Source organism: Rana temporaria, chromosome 4, assembly GCF_905171775.1.
Source record: "Rana temporaria chromosome 4, aRanTem1.1, whole genome shotgun sequence".
Lineage (NCBI taxonomy): Eukaryota > Metazoa > Chordata > Amphibia > Anura > Ranidae > Rana > Rana temporaria.
The window spans coordinates 214,216,834-214,231,290 of record NC_053492.1 but is presented as its reverse complement, the minus strand read 5'-3'; the positions used below and the strand labels follow the sequence as shown (position 1 = coordinate 214,231,290).

Genomic DNA, 14,457 nt, shown 5'->3' with positions numbered 1-14,457 from the left:
CATCTTTATAGAGAAATCTGGCGTACAAGACCCCAAATCTCCCCTCTACCCTTGAAAGCATGAGGTAAAAAAATAAATCTTCTCTAATTTCCAAAAAAATTTTTTTTAGTGTTTACTTTTGCCAAAACTGGATGTAACATGAGGTCACTTCCAGCCCCCCAGAAGCATAGAGATGGCCGGGGACCATCTGGTCCACAGCCGGCTCTGATAACCTGGCGAAAGCACCGAATGGGATCCTGGGCTCTCCGATCACATGGGGAGATCCTGGATGGGGTGATGTCTCCTCCTGCCGCCTGTAAAAGCAATCCAGCGGCTAATCGGCCCCTAGTAAGGCTTTTATATGCAAGGGAATCACTGAAAAGAAAAGATACTAGGATACTGCCTGTAGCTGCAGACATCATGGTATAACCACTTAAACCTAAGGAGGTCCATAGATGTCCTACAATGGGGGGAGGAGTTGTCTCTGTTGCAAAAGTGAGACATCAGGGCTCTGTGTATACCCTTAATATTTCACCAAAGCACCCAGTGGGGCTCCTAAAAGAATTGTAAGTACCGTATTTATTGGCATATAACACGCACCCTAACTTTAAGTGGGAAGTTTCAGGAAAAAAACTTTACACAGCCCCCTGCGTATAACACGCAGGCACAGTTTACCCTCTATTTACAGGGTAAGAAAGTGAGTGTTATACGCCAAATACAGTAATTTTTTTTTGTTAAAACTGACACTGCCCAATTGAGAACAATCTCTACCGTACTGATACGTCCACGTTTTAATACATTTTAAAGTGTGTGTGATGGGGTGTTTTTTTTTTTTTTTTTTTTTTTTTATATTATACTCTCTCTCTCTATCACACTGTATATGGCGTTTCATGACTGATCTCAACACTTTGTTACCAGGTGGTTCTGCAGCACATGGTAAAATAATGGCTCAGCTGCCCATTTTTACCGATGCCACCCGTCTGAAAGAGCCCTAATTCCACTGCTTATAAAAAAAAGTTGGCCAATCCGAGGGCTTGCATTGTGAGAAGGAGCAGTAAAGTAGTCATTGTGTAGAGTATGAAATTGATAAATAAGAAATTGATAAATATGAAATTGATAAATATATAAATATGACTGTTCTCGTGTGTGTGTGTGTGTGTGTGTGTTGTGTGTGTGTTGTGTGTGTGTTGTGTGTGTGTGTGTGTGTGTGTGTGTCTATCCTATCTATCCTATCTATCTCAGAGATCTTTTACACGTTAATCCAAATAAAAACACTATATTCACTGTAATTCCATATAGATTTTGCATCACATGGATGTGCTATAATCTTCACATATGTTTATTTCCCTTGTTTTTCTTAGGCCTGTAACCATGTGTGACAAAATAGTGCTTCACTACTTCAATGGAAGGGGTAGAGCGGAGTCTATCCGCTGGCTGCTTGCTACAGCTGGTGTCAAGGTTAGTATGAGAGTGAAATTTCTCTTTAAAAAAAATAAGCCATTAGTGTAAGAAGGGGGAGGGGGAGCAGTTTTAATTGTAATGTAGTGCCCCCTTTACTTTCAGTAAGGGGAGAATGAGAGAGATAAATTGCTCTCATTCTTAATTTTGGTAAATTTGTCTGTTGCAAAATCTAGATTGTTCTGTGGGTCAGTCTGTGCGTCCAGAGATATGGTCTCATCTCTGGACGGCAGGTGGCACCAGGGGATCCAGGCGGAGCCACTTCTTTCCAGCAGCCAATGAGAGGAGTTGAGCCTCGCTGTGCATGCTGGGAGGGGGTATTTCTGTGACGGAGGCCATTGTTCTTGGTTCTTCGCGGGTTCCTGGTTCCAGGTGCGGCACCCACCTTCAGGGTGTGCGCACATCGCGGGCCCCACCACTATGGCCTACCTGGCCTGGGGTCACACGCTACGCAGAGTTCCAGACTCTGGGCCCTCCTGGTCTGGAGCAATTGATGCTACCAAGGGGCCCCAGTATCTAACTGGGTCCCCACTTCTACTGAGGAGATCCCAGGCTGTATGCCGTTCGGTGGGGGATCGGCTTGAGGAGAACCCGGAGGCAGGTTATCCAAAAGGGCTTGAACGAACCATTGGGGATCTGGTGACCGGAACATTGACAGGTACACTTGCACTGTCAACCGGTGACCCTAACGTAATTTACTGGGAGGATTTGCTCAATCATTTAGCTCATCCAAATACTAGGCCTGTGGCAGAGCTCTCATCTGAGTCAGGTCTGTGGCAGAGGCCTGTTTCTCCCAGCAACCTTAAAGTGGCACTCCGGCTGCCAGGCCTGTGGCAGGGGTCTGTCCGGGGGCACTTCACCCACTCTGGCTTGAGTGGCGACGAACTGTACTACTACAGAAAGCAGGATTGCTTTCCTTCTATCCAAAGCCTGATCCTGCAAAGTTCCTTTACTTCAGCAACCTTTTCTGTCTACCTCAAGTTGATGTTGGGCCAATAAATAAAGCATTCAGAAAACCTTATCTATGAATTGGACATTCGCTTATTGCTCTACTCACTACCTTCACCCCTAGACAACACATAGAGGTAACTTAATACGCTGATCCCAAAACAATCAGTGGCTCCTGAGGGGGTAGCGCTACAGTAATAATCAGCTCCTCTCCACTTCTCTGCAGACTCACAGCTCTAGTACTGTTTCTCTTGAGTATAGGTGTGCACCCTTAAGCTCAAACACGCATGCATGTATGTGTCTACGTATATATGACCTGACACATTGATCTCCCTGACAGTGAAAGAACAGCGTAAATCCTTTTCTTATGGCAGAGCAGGTAAGAGGGAGATCTTTCCCATGTTCCTGCTGCTACAGTGAAAAACACGAATGCACATGGGGTGATTAGGGTGTGCCTGGGCACAACCTGTACGCACGCCTATGCTCTTGAGGGTTGAATGACAGCCTTCATCATCCAACCAACTTCCTGTAAGCCCAGTGTTAACAGTTCTCCCATGTAATTAAATGAGTCTGCTCACTGTCCGGAAGGACCGCCTGACCAACTCCTGTTGGAAAAGGATCCCCTGATGTCAAATGCAAACATAAAGTGGATGTAAAGGCAGATGTTTTTTTATCTTGATGCATTAGGGTAAGAGTCCTTCTGTGTGCAGCAGCCCCCTAATACTTACAGTTCATGAGCCCCCTCTCTATCCAGCGATGTCCACGAGTGATTCGGCAGTCCAGGACTTTCTCCTGATTGGCTGAGACACAGCAGTGGTGCCATTGGCTCCCGCTGCTGTCAAAGTCTGTTAGCCATTTAGGAGAGAGAGGAGTGGGGCCAAACAGCAGCTCCATGTCTGAATGGATACACAAAGCTGCAGCTCGGATCCGGTGTCCCCATAGCAAGCTGTTTGCTGTGGGTCATTCAACAGGAGGGAGGGGCCAGAAGCTCCTTCCAGGGACCTGGAGAAGAAGGCTCTTCGCTGCCCTGTCCATCCTGTTTGCACAGGACATTAAAGCGGATGTCCGCTAAAAAAAATATATATTAAAAGCCAGCGGCTACAAATGCTTGCCTGTCCTGGAGTCCAGCACCGTCCGCAGCAGAGGACGAGCGATCGCTCGTCACTCTGCTGCCCCCCTGCCATCCTCGGTGAGGGAACCAGGAAGTGAAGCGCTCCGGCTTCAAAGCCCGGTTCCCTACGGCGCATGCGCGAGTTGCGCTGCGCCGTCTGACTGGCTCCCACTGTGTTCTGGGAGCCGAGTGTTCCCAGAACACAACCGGGGGGGGGGGGACGGGAACTGACGTTCTGCCTGCAGTCTACTCGCAGACTGTGTAGCGGGAAGTGGGTGCAAATACCTGTCTTTAGACAGGTATCTGCACTCCCCTCCCCCTGAAAGGTGTTAAATGTGACACTGGAGGGGGGGAGGGTTCCGATCAGCGGGAGTTCCACTTTAGGGTGGAGCTCCGCTTTAAAAAGAAAGTAAACCCTGATCGGTTTTACTACCTCTTTATTTCCCTGCAAAGGTAAAGTATAATGGGCTACTAATGCATCGCATGTGACTGGCCGAAGTCATGTGACATCACTTACGGCATGACCCCTTTAGAAACGCCACGATCTGCCCTTTCTAATGTGTGAATGGGCCGTAGACATTGGCACATGGCTTTATTGTAAGTATCTCCAAAACCATGGAAGTTTAGAGATATTTCCAGCACCTACAGGTAAGCCTTATTATAGGCTTACCTGTAGGTAAAAGTGGTTGTACAGGGTGTACAACCACTTTAACCACACATTCAGTGCAAGTCCCTTTCCATCTATTGCTATATACTATGGGCCAGATTCACAAAGAGATACGACGGTGTATCTACAGATACACCATCGTATCTCTGACTTACACTGGTCCTATCTATGCGCCTGATTCATAGAATCAGATACGCATAGATAGGGCTAAGATCTGACTGTGTTACACTGTCGGATCTTTTTTTCCATTTAAAAATGGCGCCGGGGGCGTTCCCGCTGATTTACGATAAATAATATGTAAATCAGCGAGATACGCAAATTCACGAACGTACGCGGACCCGACGCAGTCTTCTTACGACGTTTCCGTAGCGGCGTACCCGTCGTATACTTACCCCTTCTTTTATCAGGCGCAGCCAATGTTAAGTATAGCCGGCGTTCCCGCGTCGAATTTGAATTTTTTAACGTCGTTTGCGTAAGTCGTTCTCGAATACGGACGGACGTCGTTTACGTAAGCGTTGAAACCACTGACGTCCTAGCGACGTCAGTGGGAGCAATGCACGCCGGGAAATTTCGCGGATGGCGCATGCGCATTTAAATCGGTGCGGGAACGCGCCTGATTTAAATAGTACACTCCCCTAGCCGCGGAATTTGAATTCCGCCGGGGGATTTAGGATCCGCCGTCGCAAGTTTGGAGGTAAGTGGTTTGTGAATTAGCCACTTGCCTCCTAAACTTGCGGGAGCGGATCTTAATTCACGTAGATCGAGCGGATCTATAGATCCGCTGAGCTACGTGAATCTGGCCCCTTAAGTATAATTGCATTCTATTGCATAGTTAGCTATTCTGGTTGAAAAAAGATACAAGCCCATGTAGTTCAACCAAGAGAAAAAAAGAAAACCAACACACTCTTATAACCTCCATATACACGCGACTACCTCTTAACTTGTCTCCTCCCTGGTTGGGTATCCTAGGCGTTGGATTATTTGCATAATATGATTACATCCCTCTTTTGAGTTCCTGATACCCTCTGCTTTGGTCTTCCCATCCCAGCCAGTGATACTGTTTGGACGTTTTTCTTTCATTGCTCTAATACTTTAATGTGAATCCTATAGCTTTTAAAACATATAAAAATGAAGGAACACTAGTGTCATTTAAATGTTGCCAGTGCCGATCCTGACCTCCCTGGGGCCCTAAGCAAAATTACATGGCACATTAAAAATGAGAAGCGGGGGGGGGGGGGGGGGGGCGCTGACGACAGTGACATGTCACATTAAAGAAAGTTGAGAAGCGGGGGAGGGGTGTTCTGCTGTCGGAAATTACCTCTTCTCCCATGCAGCCAGCGAGTTGAGAAGCGGGGTGAGGGGGCGAAAATGACTTCTCACCAGACGGGGCCTCTAGTAATTTGGGGGGCCCTTCGCAGCTTGGCATGGCCCTAAGCGCATTGCATAATGAGCCTATAGGGCGGATCGGCCCTGAATGTTGCAAAGAATATAACGGAATATGTGAAAAGGAAATCAAGGATGCAAAAACTCAAAAACAACGACTGATTGCAATATAGAAAGGACAAACCCCAAATGCATAGTCTGAAGTTGAGAAAAATTCAGTTGCCAAGCCCCTTCTACACTGCTCCTCCTGTGTCGGTGTCATTGTAAAACGAAGCTTGCAAGAATCTCTATAGCGCTGTTTTTTTCTGGCTGCTCTCCTCCTCCGAGTGTAGCTTTGATTGGAGGAGGAGAGCGGTCACATGACCATCTGTGTAACATCAGAGGAGAGCAGTCATGTGACCAGGTCAGTGGAAAAAAACGGAGCTATTGAGGTATATGGAAGCTTTGTTTTTCAATACAAGTGACACAGGAGGAGCAGTGTGGAAGGGGCTGACAGTGTTTATTTTTTTTCCTAAATAGCTTCCTTTACCTTAGTGCAGTCCTACTTCTTACCTCATACTTCCATTTTACTTTTAAATGTCCTTATTTCTTCTGAGAAATGCTCACTTCCTGTTCTTCTGCCTGTTCTTCTGTCTGTAACTCAACACCGTAATGCAAGGCTTTCTTCCTGGTGTGGAAAAAGCCTCTTGAGGGGGGAGGGGGCGAGTGTCAGGACACCCACTAACACACAGCTCCTTTCTCTATCTGCAAAGTAGAGAGTGTCCTGACTTACCAACTAAGGTAAAGGATCTATTTAAGGAATTTTTTTTTTTTTTTCCTTTAAGCAGATGACCTTGATCAACTCCACCCAGCACTCAATCCTAACACCCCCCACCCAAGGAGTAAGAGTGAATAAAAAATAGAATACATGAAAGGGTGAAGAAAAGAGGTGGAGGAACAAATAAAAAGGAAGAGAAAGAACAAGAAAGATGGCTAGTGAGAGGGGGAGACAAGAAATTAGGATAGAGAGAGATAAAAGGGAAAGAAAGGTCAACAAAGAGAGTGGTACATCCTAAAATGTACCATAAGGAGTTTTAATACTGTACGAGTGGAAGGGACACAGGAAGCGCTAAATGTCCGTGGGTTAGGGGTGCAACTTACTTGTTTTGGGTGCTGACAACCCACACTACGGAAATAATTTTACTGTTAGGGGTCCCCACAACTTGTGAAATTCTATCAAGGGGTCACGGCACTTCAAAGGTTGAGAACCACTGCTCTATAGGATGCTGCATGAGAAATGAGCTACCCTGAAACGGGGTAACAGGCACCAGTCATGGCACCAGCTTAAAGTGTTAGTAAAGTCATTTCTGGTACTTATAGTTACAGGTAGGGTTGTCCCGATACCGATACTAGTATCGGTATTGGGACCGATTCCGAGTATTTGCGGGAGTACTCGTACTCCCGCAAATACCCCCGATACCGAAATAGAATACTACACACCCCCCCCCCCCGCCGTTACGCCGCATCCCCGCTGCCGCCGACTGGTTAATACGCGCGGGGAACATTACAGCTTTCATTTGAATAGCTGTAATGATTCGCGCCGCGTATAGACACTCCCCCTTGCTCGGGTGAACTGTCCAATCCCGAGCAAGGGGGAGTGTCTATACGCAGCGCGGCGCGAATCATTACAGCTATTCAAATGAAAGCTGTATGTTCCCCGCGCGTATTAACCAGTCGGCGGGATGCAGGTAAGGGGGACATGGCTGGATATGGGGGGAGACATGGCTGCATATGGGGGACATGGCTGGATATGGGGGGGACACATGGCTGCATAGGGGGGACATGGCTGCATATGGGGGGGGGGACATGGCTGCATATGGGGGGGGGGGGACATGGCTGCATATGGGGGGGGGGGCATGGCTGCATATGGGGGGGGCATGGCTGCATATGGGGGGGGGCCATGGCTGCATATGGGGGGGGCATGGCTGCATTTGGGGACACATTTAAAAAAAAGTATCGGTATTCGGTATCGGCTGGTACTTGTACTCGGTCCTAAAAAAGTGGTATCGGGACAACCCTAGCTACAGGTAAGTTTATAATGAAGCTTTCCTGTAGGTAAAATCACAGCATTGTAGGTAAAAATCAATGTATCTCCTAAACATGTACCGTTTAAACTTTACTACCACTTTAAACTGGAACATAGAAATGGAATACAAAAAAAGATGCTGCATACTCGGTGAGTGATCAAATCTGCTGCTGATAAATGTGTAAAAAGGGTTTAATATTACTTTAAGTAAAACATGCACATACCTCTTGCATTATTATATATATATATATATATATATATATATATATATATTATAAAAAAAAAAATAGTCTGGATTTAGGGCCAGTTCACACCAGACGCAGTTCCGTGTGCTTTTTTTTCTGCACAAAATGCATGCACAGTGTTTTCCATGTATTGGAATGGCTCTAGTTCACACCATGTAGTCAGTTTCTGCACCAGGAACTGACTGCATGGTGTGAACTAGAGCCATTCCAATACATGGAAAACACTGTGCATGCATTTTGTGCAGAAAAAAAAGCACACGGAACTGCGTCTGGTGTGAACTGGCCCTAAAGCTTAATTTAAAAAAATAATAATTGTGTACCTGATTATTCATTTATTATATATTTAATGATGAGAAGGCCTGGTGTGAGACTGGTATTGACCTAAAACTGGCCACAGATTTCAGGAGATAATCATTCATACAAGTGTACAGCCTTGCAACCGCCCTCTGTCTGTGGCCACCATTAGTTTGGGTCTCCAATTTGCCTTCCAGATACTGGTTTTAGGTAGATACAAAGAAAATTTCTAGCATAAATAAATGTTTTATTGCCTGATGCCACTTTTTTTATTCATTTTATCTTGACAGTTTGAAGAGCATTTTCTTGATACAAAGGAGCAATATGACCAGTTGCTTAAAAGTACGTATTTGTTACTATTTATCCGGTCCATGCTGATTTCTCAAGCAATACTTGGCTTGGTTGGGCTGTTATGTACCATGTGCTTGTTACTTGCTAGTACTCTAAAAAAAAAAGTAAAAAAACAAATGTAAATTCTTATACAGCAGGGATATGCAATTAGCGGACCTCCAGCTGTTGCAAAACTACAAGTCCCATCATGCCTTTGCTTCTGGGTGTCAGGCTTGTGGCTGTTAGCGTCTTCCTATGCCTCATGGGACTTGTAGTCTTGCAACAGCTGGAGGTCTGCTAATTGCTTATCCCTGTAATACAGGGTTTATACAGCACCCATAGTTTACGCAGTGCTTCACAGCATAAGGGCAGACAATACACTTCCAATACTGTTTTAATACAGTTGGAATCAGAGGGCCCTGCTCATTAGATCTTACAAAATGTAGTGCTGCAGGGGTCGCTGATGGCATTCTTCTCGCAGATTAGTGCAGAGCCCCCAGGCACACAGCAACAGTCCCTCACTCTGTCTCAATGACCAGTCTAGAGGTTTGTCTTTTTGATATTTATTGCTGAATAATATTGGGTGGGGTACAGGGAGCTGTGGGATGCTCCTGCAAAACTGTACAGTAATAAGAGTACACTCTGCACTGTCAGTGCTTCTTAGAACAGTCCCTCTAGTAGCGGCCAAGGGAATGAGGAGCACTGAGACATTGTAAGAATTGTCAGTCCAAGCCAGTGTTGCCAACCTACCAGATTGAAATTTACTGGCACGACACCCGAAATTTACTGGCACAGCCACGTTTTTACTGGCATTTCACAAAAGTTACTAAACTACATTTTTTAGGTCCAAATTTTAGTATTTAGGCTACAAAAAAGTACGCTAGGCAAATGGCAATGTGATTTAAGGTAGATATTAAGGTAAAAAAAAACTATTTTTGTTATTTGATATAATCAGGGCAAATTATTTAGTCCCATCACTCCCTGCCTCCATCCCCCTCTGCGGTGCCACCAACAACCCCTGTCTCCATCACCCAACCTCTGTGGTGCCACAATCCCCCTCTGCGGTACCTCCAATCTCCCCCTGCCTCCATCCCCCTCTGCGGTGCCACCATCACCCCCTGCCTCCAATCTCCATGTGCAGTTCCAAGCCGAACCGATCTTTTTTTACTGGCACATTCCCGCAACCATGGACATTTACGAACGGGGTAAAAAAGTGCCTGTTTTTACAAACTGTCCGTAAAAATACGGACGGTTGGCAACACTGGTCCAAGCAATACTGCCACTTGTGCCCAAGGGGGAAAAAAAAGGCACACAGTAACTGGGATCCTAGACTCAGGTCTGTACTCGCAATGTCCTTGAATGCCTCCTTCCAATATCAGCCAGACATTTACCTGTGAGCTCTCCAGATTCCCAGTGAAATGCCTTTTAAATAGTTCCAAATATTCTTAGAAAGATGGGGACCCCCCCCCCCCCAGGAAGTCTGAGATCACATAAATATTCAGGCTGCTCGTGCAACTACAGCATGCAATGGTGGAGCAGCTATTCCACTTACCTAGAGGTGTGAAATATCCACATGGATAAAAATGAGCAAAAGGATGATGGGACTTAAATATGCCCATGAGAACTAAATTGATGCTGTATTTATATAATTTTTTTTTTTTTTATTGATTAGTTTTAAAATGGTATCATACGTCCAATGGTGATGTATGAACTAGCCTCACTATTGGACGTATGATCTGCTGGCAGGAACCACAGCTTGCAGTAGGGCACTAGATATTTGATCCACCTGACTTATCAAATAATGCATTGGCCAGGGAGAAGCAAAGCAGCAGTCTTTAACACATGGGCCACAAAATAGGAAAATATAGTGGGGGGGGGGGTTATTATTCTCACTTCTGCATAGAAACCAAACCGCTTCCAGGTTTTATTGCCAAAGCCTACGTGCACAAGCTGAGGTTAGAAGCTGATTGGTTTCCCTGCAGCAGTGAGACTGATTTTGCACTCTTAGACTTTAGTAAATAAACACCATTGGAAACAAAATAAAGTGTTGGGACTTTAAATGAAGCAACACTGCTGAGTTGAATGCATCAATAAAGCGTGGTTTAATGAGTACAAAGGAATAAAATAAACCCTATTGTCTCTTCTTTTTACATAATGGGCATTCTAGCCAAGTGACCCTGTGGTACAGAGACGCTGTAAGGCCTCTTGCACACTGCAGCTTGAAAAGGCTCAGTACAGCTTTTTTTTCCCCTAAACAAGTAAACGTAAACAAGCAACGTGCATTCTTCAGTAAAGGGTTTTTTCAAAAATCTGCTTTTTTGGTCAGTAATTATGCCTCATATGTACAAATATCTATTTACATATTGTGCAGAAGTAGAATGTGAGTAAGCTTTCGTGCGTGCATGCAAAAATGCACATAAATGCGTCCAAATACATAAAAAAAAAAAATCTGAAAAAGTAGATGCTCAAACAGGAGTATCGTGTGCAAGTGGCCTTGGTCTTTACTCTGGAGAAAATGCAAACTTGCCGTCACAGTGGAACCAAGTGCTTCTTTTTGGTCTTGGGGAATATTAAATATCAGATTTATCAACCTTATACCTTGCTCTTGCAGGTTTTCTGCATGACTAGTCCCATGGAGCTGCTTCTCTTCGCAGCTCTGTCAGTCACAGGAACTGTGACGTCATGCACAATGTAGGATCAGTAGTCCTACATAATAAGTGGGGACAGCAACGACCAACCCAAAGTATTAGATAAAGGGGAGCGAGAGGTTAATTTAATGTTTTTAAAGTGGACCTTAAGTCATATTTCTATATATATATATATATATATATATATATATATATATATATATATATAATTTTCAACTTTCCATCTATTACATCTTCTGCCCTTTTTGTTTATACCTTCTACAGCCCACTTCCTGTTTCTTGTCTGGTGAAAAGCCTAGACTTATGACCTCATGCACAGCTCTATATAATTCTCGTGAGCGTTTGCCAGCAAAAGGGGGGGGGGGGAGTGATTCATAGGTGGGACAATCAGAGCTGGAGGTGTCTGTGTAAATCCAGGAAGTGAACAGACAGCAGCTTCAGCTGCCCACAGTTAAAATGATTGCAGCCAGACTTGGTGGACGGAGATTTCTTCAGCATATTTGGCAAGTACAGAATCGCAGTATATACGTATAAAATAATATGCCAAGTGGTTGGAGGAAAGCTTCAGAATGGCAAAGATGTTTTTTATTACAAATTATGCGAGCAGACTGCAGTTTCTCTTTAAGGTTAATGTTTACCTAGTCGAAAGAAAAGCCTCAATTTAAGTGCTATTGTGATATTTCCCCAATGTTTGTTTTCTCCTAAAGTGAATTTCTAGGGGAAACTTTATTTTGTGTGTGTGTTTTTGTTTTTTTGTGGGGTGTTTATTTTATTTTTAGACCAATTTTATTTTATACTGGTGATCATTGTTGCCATGAAAAAAGGGGGACATCCAAAATGTTAGCATTGTCCCCAGAACAATAAGTGTGGGGAAATCTTTTAATGGGGACATCCCCCTACTCTTTGGAAAAAAAGAATATAAAAAAAAGTGGCTGTACCTACACTTTAAATCCAGTGTTGCACTTCTTCTTTATTACCTCTCCCTACCCTGTCATCACTAAGACTTCCTAATTTATAACCTGATAGTTGCCTGTGTTTACTTCATTGAGTAGTTGCTCTGATATACTGTAGGCCTTATATCCTACAATACAAAGCATGAGCCTCTGTAGAGGTTCATGGAGGCCTGTTCTGTGTTGGTTCCTGCAAGATTGTTCTCGTGATTAACTTTTGCGCAGCTTGGAGGTGACATTTGTTTACTCGGGATAACATTTTGTTCTTTTTCACTCCAGATGGAGATTTGATGTTTCAGCAAGTTCCAATGTTGGAAATTGATGGCATTAAATTAATATCAACTAAAGCCATCCAGAACTACATAGTTCGAAAATACAACTTGTATGGAAAGGACCTAAAAGAAAAAGCATTGTAAGTATTCAGTGAAAATGTTCCTCCATGTATAAATACATATAAATCACAAAGTGGTACTATGAACATGACTTTTTTTTTTTTTTTTTTTAAATTTATTTATTTATTTATTAAACAAATATAGATAATCAGGAATATTAACATGTACAGTGCAATTCACAAGGCTGACAATATTACACTTCTTGTACAAAGGAAAGCAAACAGTAATAATGCATTTATTCCAGTCTTGTAAAGATTAAGAAATATCCAGTTCATATAGAAATTGGGGATCCTCTGAAGGGAAGGGGGACTGACCCACACCTGAAACCCTGACTTTTACCCATGTTTATATCATGGGGACCCTACGAGCCCAAGGACCATGTCAACCCTCCCCTTTGGGTTGACACCACGATTATCCTCCCGTCCACAGTGTAGTTCCCATTAGGGGTGGACGTTTTGAGATTGGGATTGGCGATGGTCTCTTACGCAATCTTCTATGAACATGACTTTTAACACTTGTGCATTGCGTGTGGCTATTTGGTTGCTTTCTCACAAACTCAATGGGGGGGGGGGATATATATATATTTGATTCACTGCAGATTTTGTACGTTTACCCACTTACAAATGTAGCTCTACCCTCGTAGGAGCTGCTGGTTTATATTTGGGCCTGCCGTTACCTTACTGTTCCTTGCGCTCATCTCAGGGGTCCCTCCTTGAAGAGTTATCCGGAAGAAATGTCTGCACCAACAGTCTCTCTCAAGGGTTTTATTTAACAAACTTTCCAATAGAGGGATGGGAAGGACTCGGGTAACGGCGACACAGGATCATCCCTGGATCAGTAGGCACCAGTGGCTCCTGGGCCTACATCTCAGTTGCGAGGCCTCAGGCCAACATGGCCCCGAGGTGGAAACTGCCAACACAACCCTAAGGCCAGGAGGGCCCTCAGGTGAGGATCGGCCGATGAACCCCACAAAATGATGTCTGTCCCTTAAGTACCCTCTCCCAGACTGCACAGCGGGTTCACCACTCCCCCCTGGGCTGCTTCTGGAAAAGAGGCACCCAATGTATCCAGCCTGTTGCCTTTCCAACCCTGACCAGCGGTGACAGCGGCACCCACCGTCAGGAAGAAAATCGTGCAACCAGCTGAACTGACAGCCATAATTTAGACACAATCCTTCTGAGCCAACTACTGCTCAGATAACTACAATTTTAACACATAGCGCCCACTCATTGGGAGCAGGGCGCTACACAAAGAAAGAAGGGTCTATCTTTTTTTTATCATAGTTGTATTTTAAATGATGGTGACAGAATATCAACCAAAAATCCAGAAAAAAAAATACAAATGTTTTATAAATTGGGTTGCACTTCAGTATTTATCCTGACAGAAATATACCATTTCTTCAGCTTCCTTAAAATAATTTACACTAATCCAATCATCCACACTGGGTACCCATGTTTTCTTGACCGCATTAAGCAGGTTGGAAATCATGCTACGCTTGCAGGCCTCAATAGATGCTATAGAGTAGCATGCAGCAAACATTGCGCTGAATAATCATCTATCTTGAAAGTGGTGATGTCCACATTCAATTTTCCAGTAAGGCTTAATTTTTGGGCTGTCCCACCAGAAATGAAGGTTGGAACCATGCATGCCAGAGCCCCTCAAGCACCTATCCAGAACCAAGTAGTATGCTAAAGCCAGTGTCTTTCTGTACCACCTCATAAGTAATTTTCTAATAAGAATTCTTGCATTTTAGAGCAAATTGTGGAAGTATGTGTCAACTTAAAAAATAATGTGTCTACAAGGCTCTGATGGTATGCAGTATTTTTTTATTTATTTTTTCATTCCTTGAAAAACCTCAAATTTGTAGAGGAGTTGATTGTGAGTCAGACAGGAGTCCCTTTTCAGTTTGTCAATTTGAGCCACAAATATTTAAAAGAGGTTGGGGGATTAGTGGTGTCTTATACCTTTTCAGGCTGTCAACTGTCTT

General features: G+C 44.1%; 1 protein-coding gene across 1 annotated transcript in view; it reads left to right on the top strand.

Moving 5' to 3' along the window:
* LOC120935696 overlaps window positions 1–14,457 on the top strand; it is a 98,900-nt gene that overhangs the window by 77,452 nt on the left and 6,991 nt on the right. The window contains exons 8-10 of the mRNA XM_040347749.1: window positions 1,341–1,437; window positions 8,441–8,492; window positions 12,358–12,490. Coding sequence (XP_040203683.1) covers window positions 1,341–1,437; window positions 8,441–8,492; window positions 12,358–12,490 — 282 coding nt within the window. The remainder of the gene's footprint in view (window positions 1–1,340; window positions 1,438–8,440; window positions 8,493–12,357; window positions 12,491–14,457) is intronic.